The sequence below is a fragment of the Xiphophorus couchianus genome, chromosome 4 (assembly GCF_001444195.1).
Source record: "Xiphophorus couchianus chromosome 4, X_couchianus-1.0, whole genome shotgun sequence".
Classification (NCBI taxonomy): domain Eukaryota; kingdom Metazoa; phylum Chordata; class Actinopteri; order Cyprinodontiformes; family Poeciliidae; genus Xiphophorus; species Xiphophorus couchianus.
Window position 1 is genome coordinate 5,534,904 of NC_040231.1, and position 19,221 is coordinate 5,554,124.

A 19,221-nucleotide genomic window follows, 5' to 3' on the forward strand; every position below is an offset into this window, starting at 1 on the left:
TTAACAAGTTTTAATCATGACTTTTTGTGCAAATATTTTTACAAAAAAATATAAATCACAAAGATTATGCTGTTCACTTCTATTTTTGAAATCCAAATAGTATTGAGTTTTTACACAAAATTAGATTACAAAGTGCAATATGTAACAATGAATTTAACAAATGCTAAACTTGCTTTAGAGCAATCAATATGAATCAATTAAAATAAACTAAAGCATTACTAAACTAAGATTTGTATTGCATCTTGAAATGATAAACAGTTGAATTTTTTTCAATTCCCCTTTAAAGCCATACAACCTTTGTGATCTGTTTTTTTTTATATTAACTTGATAATTAATAGTCCAGCAACCTGTATCTATAGGATAATGTTTAGCTTCCTGAAATGCAAGCATCATAGTTTTCCCCTTTGTTCAGTTTTTCAGTTTAATAATTTTTCAGACTGTCTGCAGGCTTATAAGGCAGTATTTCTGTGTTAGCCACAGATGAATGGGTTCATAAGTGTCTCTCTGAAGTGATGGAAAATGGAAAGGAAGCTGAATGTTTAGAAACCAAAGGAAGAAATTTACTATACAGTAATTGCATTTTATGGGTCTTATTATGCAAAATTTCATAATCACAGTTGTAAGGAATGTGCTGCCAGGCTTAAAATTATATCCATTAACATTAACTGTGAGTTCCAAATTAGTCCATTAGAAGCTTAAGTATATTTGTGTATTTGCTCCTTTTATGTTTGGGTTTTAGTTGTGAAAGAAGTCTGAAGAGGCCATCTGGCCAGAGAGCAGCACAATGGCCACAAAGGAGAGTGTGCCATCTAATTCACCTGCAAATTAGTTCTCACGTCCTTCCACCCCTCTCGGGACCTTCTTTTTCTCTTTTCTTTTTAGTTTTTGTCTCTTTTCAAGCTCAAAGAAATGACATGTGCCCAAAGCAGACCCAACTCAGCCTGATATTCTCTACTTTTGTGAGAAGACGGTGGTCATTTTAACATAGAAGCTCAGAGTATGAATCACATTTTATTCCACACAATGAAAGATCCAATGTGTTTTTATGAATAAGGACAGAAGAAACTTTCTTTTTGTCATTTCAAAAATCTGTCAAAATTCCCTTGGGTAATGAAATTCCCCACAAAGTATCATAATTAATTGCTTAAAGATGCATACAATAAGCCCTGCGACAGACTGGCGACCTGTCCAGGGTGTACCCCGCCTCCCGCCTGGAACGTAGCTGGAGATAGGCACCAGCAACCCTCCCGACCCCATTGGGGACAAGGGTGAACGGAAAATGGATGGATGGATGGATGGATGCATACAATAAGCCTCGTGCATCATCAGTGAAAGAAATTAGATGTAAGAACAATGGCAATTGTTTTAATTAACAGAAATGAAATGCATCATCTTCATATATCCCTAAACATGAAAACCTGGTCATTTTGCCCCATTACCATTTTATGGTTTAGTGGCTTTGCATACTTTAAACAGAGTTTTGTAAAAGTAATGCATCAATTGGCACCTATCCTGATGTTTCCCCTTTGACAACCAGCAGTTAAATACAATGTCATGTACATATCACGTACAGATACTCTGCTGCAAGGACATATAGTTGTGCAGCTCAGGTAAATACTGTCTACCAGAAGGAGGTCACTCATAGTTATTTTGGTGTCATATTCACTTATATGTCATAGGAGTCAACTGAACCAAAGAGAGGGTAAGAACTACATTCAGTGGAAAAAGAGAAACTATATAATCTTCAGAAAATGACCTACAACTAAATCATTTTTATTATGTTTTCCTAAAATTTCTCAGGAAAAATAAAGGTGTACCCAGGGGTACAAAATAGGTTTATGTATACAAAGTGGGAGTAAGTTAAAATGAACATTTTAACACATGGGTATGAAATGGGGGAAGCACCCAGCAAAGGGGCAAACTAATTTGTAACCTTATCAGATATATTAATATTATTAATAAAATATTATTATTTATTTATTTATTAGAAACATGTAAATATTTGGTCTTGGTCATTTGTTTGTCTATGCCTGTCTAATTAAACCCTCAGTCACAGCAGAAATGAGTTGTTCACAATGAGTCAGGCTCCAGTAGAGGTTTGTTCTTGTTAAAAAGGAGCCTTTTTCACATCATCATCACATGTATGCTTACTATGAAGAACTGTGACAAAGTTAACAACCCGATGAAATCAACCAGTCACTGTTGCCACATGCTTGTTCAGGAAAAGGAAATGTTGCAAAGCCAATGACTCGACATAATTGAGTGTATTTCCTGAAACTAAATATTTTCTTTTACCAATTGTCATGTCAGGTTCAACTTCAATACACCATATTAAAAATATGATTGAACAAAAGTGTACTTATTTAAATCAGATGTTTTTCCTTAAACCTGAACTTATGATTGGACTGAATTGAACATATTTCTATATTGCCTGTTAAAAGTGTCTTGAGAAGAAATCTGTTATGAATTGGTGGTATGTAAATAAACCAGATTTTGTCTTGGTGTTCTGTTTAACGTCAGACTCACCACAATACATACAGGCAAATAAAAAAATGGCTGTATATATTGCATCTTAGACTGAATTTAAATTCAATACAAACAAAACAACTAGACACTGTCAAATAACCTCAATTTAAAAATAAATAAATAAACAGGGCCAAAAGGGAAGCAACTGCCGTTGTCATTGACTTTAACTTTGAATTGTTTTATGTCGTAGATGAAAACAAAGTAGAATTTCTGTCCATTGTAAAACAAGGTAGGTTTTAGTGTACCGTAAATATTCTTAGTATGGTATTTGTCTGGTAATCTCCATCCAAATTGGTCCTGCATATTTGTTTGTCTATTTATTACCTAAACAGCACCAATTAAAGGGGTAAAACACAACGTTTAACCACGCTGGAACCAATGTAATAAAATTCTCCTCTCCTCTTGGCATAGTCAGTACAAAGGCCAAAATCCCATAGCACACTTCAGGAGGGTGCTGCCTATTGTTGTGGTCACCAGAGGCAGATGGTCACTTAGGCTCTTTCACCACATGGTCAGCTGTGTGCAGGAATGCCTCGGCACCCCATGGATGGCCAGCAGGAGAAAGGTCACCATCTGCTGCCTAAAGGTTACTTATGTAAAAAAACAGGCTATTAACCGTTTGTATAAGAATCCACCCCCTTGTTGTAGCTTCGAAAGAAATATTGCATCAAATGCAAGCTTGAATGGTTACTGAATAGAAGCTTGATTTATTCTTCAAATTGTATTTCTTTTGAATAAGATAAAATGGAAAGTACCAAAAAAGATAAAAAGCCAAAAAAGCATTATGTGATTATTTTCAATCCACCATAATACACTTTTTAAAATCTTCGATCATTTATTGTTGTGGAGTATTCCTGACAGTTACAATATAAGGGAAATTATATTGAATCAATATCAAGTGTCTAATTACCATTAGACATATAAATCACTTCTCTAGTACAAAGGCTAAATAAATGTTTTAAATAGAATCAGAAAAAATGGATTATGCATATAAATAAAAATTGAAAAATTCCCTTCTCACCCACCGCGGGTGGTTCTTATCCTCTGAGCTCGGGTCCTCTACCAGAGGCCTGGGAGCTTGAGGGTTCTGCGCAGTATCTTGGCTGTGCCAAGGACTGCACATTTCTGGACTGAGATGTCTGATGTTGTTCCTGGGATCTGTTGTAGCCATTGGTCCAGTTTGGGGGTGACTGCCCCGAGGGCCCCGATGACCACAGGCACCACTGTGGTCTTCACCTCCCAGGCCCTCTCCAGTTCCTCCCTGAGGCCCTGGTATTTCTCTAGTTTCTCGTGCTCCTTTTTCCTGATGTTGCAGTCACTTGGTATTGCTACATCTACCACAACGGCTTTCCTCTGTTGTTTATCCATTAGGACAATGTCTGGTTGGTTCGCCATTACCATTTTGTTGGCCAAAGGAGGAGATAAAAGCCACGGATATTAAGACTAGAAAACTACTAACAATGCTTGGAGGGTTCCATCCCAAATCCAGCACCCTGAGACTGTACACGAGCCGCAAGGAAGGAGGCAGAGGACTAGTGAGTGTGAGAACCACAGTCCAGGACGAAACAACTAAGATCCATAAATACATCAGGGACAAAGCCTCAACAGACAATGTGCTCAGTGAATATCTATATATATATGTATATATATATACATATATATATATGTATATATATCTATATATATATATATATATATATATATATATATAGATATATATATATATCTATCTATATATATATATATATATATATATATATATATATATATATATATATATATATATATATATATATATATGGCTGGCTATATATATGGCCACGTATATACAAGGTTGCCTAAAAAAGCAAAAGGTAGGAAATCTCTAGATTTATTTTCCAATTTTTGTTCCCCACAGAGTTTGATAGAGAACACAGACGGCAGACTATGCACCCGTGTTAGCTATGAATCCGTGCCAGGATTCATAGCTTTTGGATTACAGAGCAAATATCGCGGCAAGCATGAGACAACACCTCTCTGGCACTTAACGTGAGAAGGACCTTCATGTAGACCTACTGAAGTGGAGATGAAGCAGCACCAACCATTTGAGGAGGTGAAGAAAAACTTCTATGAGCCCAGGATGTGCACTGGATTTCTTTATGCTGCGAGTCTATACTGACACTAACAAGATGTTCAACACCCCAGGAGATAATCAGTTTCTGCCCAACTACCCCGCCAACGAAGAGGGGTGATTGTTTGCACCGGTACATTTGGTATGCATCAGCTAACATTGCCTCACCTTTTGACCTAATGCAAACAGCACATCTGCCTAAAATAAAACCTTTGGACTACAGCTCCATGTCTAACAATAAAGGTCACACTTCCTGTGCCCTGTATGCGGACTGCACATTTACATTGACCACACAGAATGTGAGATTGCGTGATCAACTGTTTGTGTTGCTAACCAAGCAATGGGGAAGACTCTGTCCAGACTTTCCCATTGGATTGTGGTATCCATTTCTCTAGCTTACAGGGGTCTACTGATGCCCCAGGGTTTGAGGGCTCACTTCATCAGGGGCATAACAACTTCCTGGGCTTTACTTGGGGGGTGCTGATGTTTGATATTTGCACTGTGGCAAGCTGGTCTTCGCTGTACACATTTGTACAGTTTTAATGTTTGAATGTTAACTCACTCTGTATTTTCTGCTGCGTCTGAAGTGCTGCACTAGCTTGCTATGCCCAGCCCAGGTTTGATGGCTGCTCTGCAGGGCATTTATAAATGTCCGATACTTGAGTTGTACTGAGTGATTCAACTAAAACCGAAAGTAATGCTATGCACACAACTACTGTTCCATAAAGGAGACGAACAAGATACAACACATGGCTGCCCTGCTCCTCAGTGTGATTTGGTAAAGAGTGGCTATCAAGTCAAGTAATGGTGGTGATGACAGACAGGTATATAGTGCAGGTGGGGCCTGTCACTAGTCGTCATCACACCATTTGCCAAGGAGGTGTGATTAGAGATGGCTTCAGTCATGACACGAAGGGGCATGACATCCCATCCTCACATGTTGTACCTTGTTCCTCTCCTACAGTAAACAGAAATGATGTGCATAACATTACGTTTTCACACGCCTTAGATCTCTGGCTGATGATGTGCTGTTCCTTCAAGAGATTCATACTATAAGAGCATCTGAACAGAAGTCTCACAGAACAGAAAAAAATACATCAATTCACATTTTACAGCAAGACTTACCGTGTTGCAATTATTTGGAAAAGCATACCTTTTAAACACATTTCATTTCAACAATATGTGAACCAAACGGTCAATCCATCTTTGCATCTGTGGGCTGTCTTTATTTCACTCATGCAACAAAGTTGAATATCTACAGGCCCAAAACTGATGATCCAGCATTTTTCAGAAAAACCTTTGAAAGTCATCTGACCTTTCAAACATAAATTTAATAGTGGCTGGGGACCATAAAATACTTTGCCTCAATCCTGACAGCTCAGCAAGCAAAATATGGAGCCACTCTAATGGTTCTAAATAATCTTATCACCTTTACTAATTTAGTTGACATTCGGCAACTCCAGAGCCCAATATATGGAAAATACTCTTTTTAAGCACAAATCATTTTCTTGCATTGATTTGTTTTCACTGGATGCCAAGCTTACCAAAAAACAAATACCATGACATTTTGATCTTAGATCACGCCCCAATCTCCATGACACTCAGACAGTACTCCTCATAGGATTTCTGCACACCTGTTAGCAGAACGAATCCTTTCTAAACATGTCTGCTAAAAAAATTACAGCATATCTTGAAATTAGTGGCACTTGTGGAAAGCGCTCAAAGTTGTTATAAGAGGCCAAATTATTACACACGGGTCAGCTTTGGAAAAATCCAATAGGATTAGTTTAGGTCACTCTCAAACATTGCAAAAATATTCTCAAACTTAAATATAACTATAACATGATTTTATCACAACAGGTTTGCGACCAAGTCTGGCACTTTAGGAGGCAGAATTTCGAACAAACCTCATACACTTTTAGCTTGACAGCTTGCAGGGTAACAAGCCAGCAGAGCTATGGACAAAAGAGCTTTACAGATCTAATGACATAGGTGATGTGGATTACTGGCTAAAAAATGTAAACACACTGAGGCTGGATGAAGCCTCTCATGAAGCCCTTTACGCGGAAATATCTCTGGCAGAAATACTGAACTCTTTCAGGTCAATGCAAAGTAGAAAAACCCAGAACAAGAACGAATTGGCATTGAATTTTAATACAAATTTGCAAATCAAATAACTAATTCTGATGCCAGAGAGGGATGAAACAGAGCCTTCATCATACCGTCCAACTTCCATGTTCAACATAGATTTTAAGATAATAACTAAAATACTAGCAAAACAGCTAAATATGTATATAGAATCCATTATTCACACTGAGCTGATCATAGCATTTCTTTATATGCAGACAATATTGCCCTGTTTGGATCAGACCCTGAACAGTCAAAACCACATTTGCTTGTTAATTCCTTTGGGAAGGTCTCTGGTTATACCACTAACTGGCAGAAGCCAATATCAATATCTAAAAAACTGATCCCACTATTTCTGCCACCAATGTCAGAAATATGATGTACTAGCAATATAGCTTTAAGAAGGCGGAGTGGTTCATCCCCGCTACTAACAAAAAGCCTATCCCACAAGACTTCTCTTTCTGTTCTTCTCTCACCAAAATCTCAATTATTTTAGATATTTATAACTGAGACTCTACGTCCAACAGACTACAAAATCACATGAATTACCATCTGAGAATAATGTATGGTTAAAATCTCTCCTGGGTCCCCCTGAAGCAAAACATTTGATCTCAGTGCTGGTTCATTTCTTAAGTACTTAAGATTAAAAAATAAAAGAAAACTGGGAAGGTAAGCTTGATATTGAGATTAAGGATGAAACATGGGATGAAATATTAGTGAACATCAAGTCTTATTCAATTAATGCTGTCTTCAGTTGACTCAGTACATTAATTAAATTCTAATTAGATTAAGTAAGAAATGTTCTAATCCTGTTCACTACATTATAGATGTAAGGCAGGTGAAGGTCCTCATGCGCATCTTTTTTGGTTTTGTCCAAAATTACATAGCTTTTGTTGGTTCATCTTCCAGGGGTTTTCAGCTGTCTTTATCTCTCTGCTCTGTCGCTACTTAGCACTTTGAAAAATGTGCAACATACGCAAAGCTCCAACTCTATGCATGAGGATTGTTACGAGGTTTATTCTAAAACTCTGGAAGTTCCATTTAGTCTCCAAGACCTGGCTGACTGAACTCATAAGCATTCTACATGTGGAAAGACTGAGATACAAGTTATCCTGTACTGTTCTGGAATTTTCTGGGATACAAAATCCAGTATTAGATCATATGAATGCCCAATGACGCTCCCTTTATTCAACCACCTTACTTAAGTGTCTTACAGATAAGATGATCAGCTGTACAACTGAGCAGGTGTCACCGAAAAGAACTTTACTCCTGCTTTACATTTACTCATTATTTTATATTTTGCTATTAGTTATTTTTTCTGTAAATGTTCAGGTGCACATTGTCTTAATGTCCTTTGATATAATTGAACTTAAAAATCTTTATAAAGAAAGTGTTAAAAAAAATTAATGTGGCCCTTCTGCTTCAGTATGTTTTCAATTATTAAGATAAGGACATTTGAGAAAAAATAAGAAAAAAAAAACACTGGCAACTCCAGTGAAGGAATGTTCTTCAAAAAGCTGATACCTAAAAGGAAACATTGTCTTAGCTTGTGCACTGCTAAATTATTCAGAGGAAAAAGGAAATAAAAACAGGTTTGGGAATACCCAGGATGTTAGCTCCTGTCATGGCCAAACTTTAGGAGAGAGTAGGTAATGTTACAAAACTTTCCCTCAGTAATCAATGGCTATAGACTCTTTTTAAGGTGCCATTGACAATTGTAAAAAAAAAAAAAAAATTTAAAATTAAATAGCAAAGGTTGTTCAATGAGTTTTTCATATATATACTGTATGTATACTGTATATATATGATTACTATATGGAACGGAAAAGTAAGGGGAGTGAGCCAAAAACCCTTCTGAGACAACTGCTCAGTCTGCTATAAAGCTTCTGTTTAACATAAAATACTTACATGGAGATTTATTAACCTTCTGGATAGTTTTTTCATTACTGTGACACTTTTTATTGTAGTAATATAACAAACCTCAGCATCACATTTAGCAGCAAATAAGACAGGAGGTAAGTTTGCTTATAAAAATAACATTTAAATGGTTCACCCCGGGCTGTACCTCTTAAGTACTAAGGTGGATTGATGGTATTTTGTTATTTTGTCAGTCCCACCACGGAGCAAATGCATGGCTGTATCTTGATCCTCACTGTCCCCTGACCTAAGCGACAACTTAAGTCCACCTTAAGTGTGCAATGCATGCAAGATGCCCTCAAATTTCTCACAAAATGTAAATTTCTAAATATAATTGAACAAGTCTGTGCTGTCAGCAAAACTGTTTACAGTTTTTTTTTCTGCTACAGAAATAAATAGTAAATAATGACTATACAAACATTTTAAAACCGTTTTGTCATTTGCTTTTATGGTATTTGAAAACTATGAATAAAATAAAAATGATACAGATAATATTCAATATTAAATATTGAAGCTTTCTTCTCTCACAAGAATTTCAGAAACAAAAACAGCTAGAATAAAGATTTCATTTTAAATCTTAATACTTTTAAATAGATCAAAGTTAGAGCTTATATGGAAGTTGCCCAACAGACATAATTTGAAAGGCATTGCCACATGTCCTGGTAAGAGTTTTGCCAAAATGTCATCATGTCAGTATTTCAGCAAACAGCTGTAGCTACATATGCTCGTCACAGACAGGAGAATATGTCCAGTGCGTCTTTACCCATCATAAACAGATGAGCAAACATTGTGAAGCGCATTCAGGATGTCTGGTTTCAAGTTTCAGCAGCTCTCATCCTGACTGGCAGTGGAGCTGAGTGGAGGGTTGGGGCACAGCATGGTGTTGGTGTTGTTGGAAGAGAAGGATGAAGGGGAAGAAGACAGCTGGTCATTAGTCGGCAGGCTGTCCTGGCTGTGGAGGACATTACAGGTTCGTCTGAGCCGAGGTCTCAGCCGGCCTCTGACTTCACCACCACCGACATCCCTCTGGTCCAGCAGGAAGGCAAGGGACTCTGCGATGTGATTCAGCGTTTGATCCATGTGTGTTATCTGTGAGATTTTCAAAAAAATATTGATAAAATGAAATATTTAGAACTAGATGGGTTGTTTTTGTTTCCATCACAAGATTACATTCAAGCATCCTGGGAATAAATGCCACATACTGTAATTTTATTGCCAGAATGATATGCCAGTATGCAACAGTTTAATTGGTTAAATTAATTTATCTAAATGTGTCTAATTTATCAAAAGGTTAACTAAGAAAAATAACACTCTTTTTGATATGTATTCAATGACAATATCCAAGTATCAATAAAGCTTAAAATTATGGATTGCACAATATATTCTGCATTTTTTTGTATACAATGTTTTAGAGAAAATGTTAAATACGGCACATAATAAGACAGAGCATTTACTCTGGTAATAAACAAGAAACTTCATAACTTAAGGAATTCTAGAAAAATCTGATTTATGAATTATTTGTCATGTATTGCTTTATTAAGTGTGTGTCCGTTAACTCTTGTAAGAGGAATTGTGGGTAGTGAATTCAATTCATATTTGTAAAATATCTACAATATTCAAGTTTGTTACTTGAATTCATAATAAAAAAGAGTAAACACACATTTCATATTTTATTATAACAAATGACGGAGAAAAAAAGCAACTGTTGGCATATCCAAAACCACTTTCAATTGTGTTTAACATTTAATAAGTTAATTGTGTTGTCAACATTCACTCAAGAGGACATTCACAAGTTGTTCTTTCATAAAAGCCCTCAACCTTTGAATACAAAATGAACATTGTCTGATTTAAATACAAGACTTTTATCTAAAAACAATAAATAAAAATGTGCAAACCACTTGAAGTAAAAGAAGGGTTGTAAATTTCTACTAATATTACACAGTTCTTACCTTGTCCTCCATCCTGTTGAGCCTTGATCCAATGGAGTTGTTTCCTTTATCTCTGGTGCGATCTTCAGAGGTTGACATTAGGCAATGAAATGTAAAAAATAAATAAATAAATAAATGAGAACATTAAGTGAAATGGTTTTTTTGACAGTTAATATAATCCATTTTCAGGTAGAAGTGTAGTGATTTATTACCTGAACCCGTCTGGAACAAAGTCATTTTCCCCAAAGACTGATCTAGTCTGAGAGAAACAATAGAGAGCTAACGTCAGAAGAATATTTATAGATTCCCTCTGTGTTTCCTCTGTCACCCTCACACTCTGCCGTGTTCCAAGATATTTTCGGGAAGGATTGTTTTTCTTGATATACTTGCAAAAAGATATACAGTACATCATAAACACATTTCATTACTCAAGGGAACTAATTAATTTAAGCTCATTTTACTTAAAGAGTATACCTTCTCTGAAGCTCCTTGATCCGCACCATGAGGTTGAGGTGACCCTGAGAGTACTGTTCAATCACATCTCGCACATCATATGGCTTACGGGCTTGCTAAAAAACAAAAACATAAAAACATTGACTAAATTATTGATTAAATGGCATTTAAAACCTATACTTTACAGGTTGATTAGTTTGGTTTCAGTTTTTAATTTTTTTTTAAAACAGCACTGTAAAAGTTTTAGTCTTTTTTTGCTGCCAAGACTGGTGTGCATTTACTGCGTTGGGGACATTTACAGCCCACACGCTAAAGATTAATTCTGTACACACATCATTTTTTTTTATCAGTTTTGCTTTAATTGGCCAGTGTGGACGAAACCCTGTAAGAGCTCATTTACAATTTGCTGCTGATGAGTTCTTGTGATCAGAAAAATGCTGGTCATTGCTGTTTGATGTGTGGGCCCTGTAAACTGCTCACACAACTACATCGGTAATAGGGTTTTAAGTACTAAGATACAATAATGTGTTTGCTGCATTGTAGCTATAGAATAAGGCATTGCAAAATTAGGCCGAATATATGGAAGCAGCTTTGTTTAATTCAACTCTGCTTCTGAGAGATGAGACTTCACAATAAACCAGATAAATCACTAGTTTTGAGTTCAGTATTTCAAACTGATACAATTTGCAGTTATCTCAACATACACTTTAAGCTCTTTTTTTAATGCCAATCAAGTATGAGTATGAAGCATTCACAAAGTAGTTTATTTTGTAGACATTGCATTTACATTCTTCTGATGAGCACCTTAATGTTCTTTGTAAATTCAAGTTAGAAAAACAGATTCTTAATTAGTCAGCAACTGATGTTTCTCCAGGATTAGTTGACCTGAACTCAGTTCATGGCTATGATCCTAACGCCTTTATTCAATCATTTCATCACACGTGCTGCTCAAAATTAGACGTACTGGCTCTGGTTAATCAGTCGTGTTTATCAAAAACAGAACAGTTCTTGAATAAATTATAATATTTCTAGTTTTAAGAAGAACATGTGTTAAAACTAAATTACAGAGTAGATTTTATCATTTTCACTTTGAAGAACTTATAATACCTCTTTCAATAAGATTATATAAACTTTGGAAGTGCTTACAGTACTTTGGTTCCTAATCATTGTCATCCTTCACAGTTGTAAAGTATTAAGACATCAGCATTATTCTAAAAAACATGAAACCCTCTTCATATTTTCCCGACCTCTGTTTTTAATCTGGTTGGCTTCTGCATAGGGAATATTGTCACCCAGTGCTTGTTTTGTCTCACCTACACTACTTTTAGATCCCTTTTCACATGTGTCAACAAAAAGCCCTTGAAAACATTCTGCTGGTTCAAATCTCTACTGCAAGACAAGAACAAACAAAACAACCTACATCTCTCCTGTTTTTGTTTTTTTACACTTGTCATCTGTTCATTTAAGAATTAATTTGAAAATTCAGATTTTATCTTTCAGGACAACACCTTTTCTATATTAATGAATAAAGTCATATACTTTTACTTCAGTTCTTAGGTCCTCAATGCAAAATCTACTCGTAACCCCAAAGACCAGGTATAGAAGTCACTGATATTGCTCTTTTCAGACGATTGACCTTCCCGTGTTCTAATATCTAGAGCCTGGACTCATTTAAAATAGCTGCTGAAAATATTATTTTTTCAAATAATAAACTAAAATAGGCATTTTGGAAATCTTACAATGCTTTTTTTGACTATCTATTTACTTTGTAGACCTATTTTGGTAAAAAAATAAAATAAAAATAAAACGTAAATTATATATATATATATATATATATATATATATATATAAAACTTCTCTAATTATAAGGTATTCCATTATGATAAAAAAGGATACCAAGAGTTAAAAAGAAACATAGTATAGTAATAAAAAAAATATGCTCTTACCTGAAAATTTCTCTTAGCCACAAAATAACGCATTTTCTGTATGACACGAATGGCTTTTCGGTGTGATTCCGTCAATCTGTGACAACATGTTATAAAAAAGTTTAGCTTCTTAGTTCTGATATCTCAACACACCTTGTGAGTGGATGCATCACACAAAAAGTTCCTGAACAAAACATTAAATTAAAGCAGGATCCTTTGTGTTTTTCCTTTGATTTTCTTCAGGGAAATAGGTATCACGAAAAAGCAAAGAAAAGATGAACGTTATGCCAAAACTCATCAGGTTAGAGAAAAATATCAAGCATGCTCTTCTTCCCTGTACAGTCTACATCAAAGCTTCTCCCTCATTACCTTGCTTCCTTTTGGTGTTACCAAGGTGATGAACAGTGAGAACAAAGCCAGGTGAAAAATAGTAAAAAGCCCACAGTGATTATGATGCAGTTAGCCTGCATTATTAGGTTGTGGGAATTATTGAAAAGCTGTTACCCATCAGTTTCATTACTCTGTAAAAGCAGTCAGTTAGGATGTGTGGTGGGAGAGCTGCGCATGTTTTGTTGAGTTGCATTTGCTGTAGAACAAGGTCTTTAAGAGCTTCATTATGGACTTTGAAAAGGCTGGATTTTCACATCTGACTATCATAACATTTGGTCAAATTAACATAGTGAACTGTCAATAATTTAATCTTTGAGCTATTATAGAAACCATTTCCATCATAAAAAGAATATGGGTTATTGATATAATGAAAGCCCAGGCAGTGAATCCAATTTTCTATTAATTTAGTAGGGAGATATTGAAATGCTTTCAAAGTGCTGTCTGAATAGTAAAGGCATTTCTTTCTAATGAATGTTGTGATATGAACTTATTAAGCCAACATTAAGAACATTGTCATCCTTAAAGAAATAGTTCAACATTATGTTCAATAGATCTCCACAAACTTGCAGAGATTATGTTATGGATTGCCTAAAACACCTAATTCTTGTGATAAATGTGAAAATGAAATAAGAACTCATTTCTTTGTATTTATTTCATGTCTGCCAACAGGTTATGAGTTGGTTTTGTCTTTAAATAACCCCCCCGCAGTCTAATCAACTCCAGTCATTAGAGTTCGTCTTACACGCTGAGGTCTAATGGAATACTCAATTTTAAAAGTGTATATTTAATGATCAATGATAAAAGGAAATAACCATATTTTAAAAAATTTTAGCAAATTACATAGCTTCATTTTTTTAGGTAAAATTATACAAAAAGGTATATGTTTAAAGGCAACTAGGGATATACGATCATGACAAGTGCCTAGCCTTAACTAAAATAAAAATATTAAATAATATTTAATATTATATACAATGCTTCTTGAGAACAAATGGAATACTAGGTATACGCCAAAGTAGAATAAGCATCAAATACCTCTGCATCTTATATTATTTAGGTTATTAATGTAGCATCTAACTCTGACAATCAGTGTCGCACCACAAACAAGTTGTAGTGCATGGAAATAGTTCATATATGTTCTGATACGTCAGGACATAAAAGGTTGCTTTTACCTTTATGTTATTGTCTCATCATTTTTTTTTTATTTCATTAAATTTAGAGATCAACTGAGTATCTGGGAAACAGCTCATTTCTCTCAGGGAAAGAAAGAGAAAGAGTTCCCTCAGGTGGTTCAGATTATTAACAGATGTTATCACAAATGTCATCAGTTTAGCTTTCGGTTTCAAGCTTCTGGTATTCTAAGGTAAGTGAAGGATCTACAAATAGTGTGAGATTAGGCGAAAAATTATTCTGTCACTGCTGGGATACATAACACACAGACATATCAGTTATGTATGAGTGGCACATATGTAACATATAAATTATTTGAGAGAGCTGTGGTGCTGATGCGACAACATTTTTTTGACTTATCTAAGAAAATTCACAGCAACCTGGCTTATCTAGTGATCAAGCGATGTCTGTTACAGTGTCAAATGCACTGTAACAAACAGACGACTAGAGATGCTGGAGCCTTAGATTCCTATGACAATGTGTCTTCTTCAGCATTGAAGCAAAAAAGGCAGCAATACAATAGTTTGACAAGGATGTTACAGTACATCACTAGGGGCAACAATTATGTATACATCTTCCTTTTGCTTACTTGGATACAAAGAAAATGGGGATTTATCTATAGGCCATGCTTCACACAACACAGGCTGTTGATCATGATGCCATAGTTCATGAGATCAAAAACTGAATCGCTTTCATCTTTTTCAAGGAACAATGAAAGAGGGTTAACTAAATTACTGCAGATGGAACATCAAGATTGAATGAAAAAGTAAGGCTTTATAACTACAACAAGAAAGTTGAAACCTTGACAGAGCTATAAATTGCTACTTGACTGAATTAAACATTAATTTACTGAACACTGTCAAAACTCAGTCACAATTACCTCCCAAGATCACAATAAAATAAAGTATCATAAGTTAGAAGTTATGGGAAACTTTTCAGTTTTCTCTGATGTGGTTGCAACACATGTGAACAAATTATGGCTGTGTTTATTTTTAAATATATATCATATCATAGCCTTGTAAGAAGATGATATAAAGCTTTGCTTAGAACATTGCAAAATACAGACAAAAATATTAACGTGAAATACTACAACAACTAGTACTACTACTACTACTAATAATAATAATAATAATAATAATAATAATAATTATATTCCTGTGACATTGGAATCCCCTATAAATCTAACAAGAAATTTGATTCTGAGTTATAATTTATTAAATTTTATTCTTGCACTTTTCTTGACTTAAAGTTATTTTACTTTAAGTATATGTCTGTGTATTTTGTTTTGTTTCTAGAAAAAGAAATGCTAAATTTCTCAGTAGCCCAGAAGTCTTTAATTTCAAAAATAATGATATACTGCAATATTAATTGTAATAAATGTGATTTCTTTTTAGATCAATGCATTGCAAGAATTCTTGAAATTTCTGTAACAGACATAGCAAAGCTTTTCTTCTTATGTACTGAGCTTACATAATAGGGGCATTTTGGAAATGTATGTTGGAACTAAAAAAAACCCAATAAGGATTTCATTTTCACTGTGTTCTCTCACCACAATTACTAGAAATAGTAGTTTGCCTCATAATGATTCAATTTAGCATGGGATTTGATGTGGCGTTTCTCTGCGAGAACAGCTGGTTACGTATTTTGGAGCCAGCAGAGCACAGTTATCGTGCCAACAACACGGCTGCGTGCAGTTCTCGCTCTGCATCATTACACCACCATTTAGAATGTGAATCCCACGGGTCAGAACTGTCGCTCCATTTGTTTCACTTACGGTGCATCTACATTATACTGCCTTTACTTAACACTCACTTCCTTATATCAGTGGCAGTCTCTAGCTGTGTAAGTGCCTCAGAAAACACAAGGGATTCTCTCTACCACACAATCATGAGCCCTTTGGGGTTGGCATAATGCAAAGGTTAATTACAAATAGCATAGAAAATCAAATACAAGCAGACCATCTTTTGCCAGTTCATGCTTAAGATTCACTCACACATAAACACTGATTAACACTGTGTGGTTTGATCTAATGCAATAACATTGTAACAGAGTGATGGCAACTCACTGTGATACTGTGCTGGCTAGAGCCAAATCACTTTCTCGCTCAAACTCCAGCTCCAGGTCGTCAGCAAAGCTGCAGTTTCTTGGGAGTGGAATGGCCATAAGGCTGGGACCTCTTTTTACTGTAAATTCACAAAAAACAAGTTAACTGTTTTTAATGGGGCAACATCTTCTGTACTAGCTTTGCTTAGCTTTGAAAGCAGATGAGATACAGGTGTATTTATAAACATTTTTCAGTATTTTTTTGATATTTTGTTAAGAGATCTTTACATGATGTGCTACTTGAAATTACATAAAATTAGTTTGCATTTGCAAAAAAAGGTACATAAAGGCAACAAGAACAAAAATGAAAGACAAAGAAAAACATTTACAGCACATTCGTAAAATCCCAAATGATCTGGGAAGGGACCTGTTCATTGTGGCAAAATTACGACTACATGTGACCTTGCGTGTTTAGAGCAGAGTTCTGCTTTGCATTATTCCAGAACTGCCACTGAGAAATAAAATCTAATTCAAAAAGCAAAACAAGGCAGTGACAACTCTAACCTCCGTTTGTCTTACACTCTTGTCACACTAATGCATATCTCTCTTGTGTTTCAGTGACATAGGATGGGTCCTATCTTTAAACAATAAATCACCTGGATAATGCCTTTATTTAGCCAGAAAGATCTCACTGACATACAGCATCTCAAAAGAGGAAGTCCTGGACATAAATTTAAATAATTTCAGTGAAGACCGAAAACAACTTTCCAGCTTTGTTTCCCGACAGTTTCGACATTATAGCACACAATCTTATCACCAGCTAGTAAGTAAAAAATAAAATAAAATCCAATGTTTTTGGTAATGTGGAAGCATTTTTCCGCAATAATAACATTATTTGATCTCGTTCTATGCCATGCAGACTCTCTGTCTGCATTAATAAATATTCATTCTCCATAGAAAGCAGATACTTAAATAAGCTCCAACTGACACATCAACTTTCTGATTAAATGCCGCTCGGAATTATTTGACAATGTGAGGCCCCACATAAACTGTCTCAGGTCCATTAAACTTGCATCTTAAAATGATCAAGAATGAAAAAAATTAAAATATATATAACATAGTGTCATTTGGCAGCATTTGGCATCTGCTGCATCAGGATGCAGCAATTTATGTAAACTTTGCTACTGATATCCCAATATACATGCACTATAAAACACAAGTGCACATTAGACATAGCAAGAATGCTTAGATGTAACAACTTCATGTTCCATAAGATCTGTTCTTCTTGTCTGCTCTTCTGCCTTCTTTTTTCTGTATTTAAGATGTTGAAAATTGACAATGTTTTAGCTGAAAAGATTTCAGACAGATTTTCAGCTCCACATCTGCATTGAGCATTTTAAGAAAAAGATGGTCAGAAGGGGGTTGAATTACATTTATAACTCATATCTGAACAAATAGTAAGAGTTGTCAGATGTACTGAAGAACCCATACTGCATATCAATAAGTTTAGAATCCCATCAGTGCTGATCAATCAGTATGTTCTGCTACAATATGTAACATTACAGCGAAGTTTCAGGTGTAACAGACTGTGATGGCCTGTAATACTACTATTACTACTAATGATAACAATAAATGTTAACAGTCATCAAGAAAAATCTCAAATAATAAAAATAACATACAAACATGTTATGTAGGTATAATAATAATATATTTTATAGCTACCATTCAAAAAAGTAAAACGGCAGCTTATTTAAAAATGTCTATAGAGTGTCTGTAGCGTTAAAGAAAAGTTGTGTTTTTGATCTTCTGCTGACTGGTTTCCTCAGTAATTTGATTTTCTGACTGGATCTGCTGGGGATACTTTATTGTTCTGGACTTCTCCTCAGGGTTCTTCCAGAATGGTTGTGTGTAGGAACTAATCTGGCATGTCAAATGAGGTATTTGATGGAGTCCATGATATCATATCCCATCAAGATATCTAGGTTCTGTTAATTAAAATCTGTCCTATCTTATGAATGTCTCGCACTAAGTTGGATGTACTGTTCTACTGCTCCATCTTAATTTTAAGAACAAACTTGATGCTATAGAAAGGGGAAAGCATTTTTATTTCCCATAGACCCTCTATTTACCATAAAATAATGCTGGAAATTGATTTTTTTCACCTTATATAGCTCTCATTTGAAAGAAGAAGTCGTTGAGAGCTGTACTTATACAGCTAATTCAATAACAAAATATGATAAACATTATCTCAATTAATCTGTTGATTTAGATACCAAATATTTTCCAAATACCAGTGTGTAATATTTAAAGTAAGTTATTGGATGAAAAAACAAATTTAACAGTGACTATGCTTAACTGTGTAAAAATCATCATGTTTGTATGATGCCTTCACTCTCCTTGGCCTTTTGCCATGCTGCACCACATCTCTGCAGCAGCCCAGAAGGAAAAAACTACACACACAAACACTGACTCTTAAGTGGTTCTTTCTATTTCTTCCCTTTTTCTGCATGTTTCACGGCCACCACAGTTTGGGAGGAGGTGGACAGCATTCAGGTACTTTCAATTTCCCGTTTGCACTCTGAGATGACATCAAATAATGCATACTAGACCTTATGTCAACCTCAGTAATCAGATC

At 35.3% G+C, this 19,221-nt stretch overlaps 1 protein-coding gene across 1 annotated transcript in view; it reads right to left on the reverse strand.

The window, feature by feature from the left end:
- Nucleotides 1-9,194: 9,194 nt before the first annotated feature.
- The window catches only part of kcnq1.1 (potassium voltage-gated channel, KQT-like subfamily, member 1.1), a 45,853-nt gene continuing 35,826 nt past the window's right edge, over nt 9,195-19,221 (reverse strand). Inside the window, exons 12-17 of the mRNA XM_028013905.1 lie at nt 16,609-16,726; nt 13,008-13,083; nt 11,083-11,177; nt 10,821-10,867; nt 10,630-10,691; nt 9,195-9,769 (exon numbers count right to left, since the gene is read on the reverse strand). Coding sequence (XP_027869706.1) covers nt 9,503-9,769; nt 10,630-10,691; nt 10,821-10,867; nt 11,083-11,177; nt 13,008-13,083; nt 16,609-16,726 — 665 coding nt within the window. The 3' untranslated portion in view covers nt 9,195-9,502. The remainder of the gene's footprint in view (nt 9,770-10,629; nt 10,692-10,820; nt 10,868-11,082; nt 11,178-13,007; nt 13,084-16,608; nt 16,727-19,221) is intronic.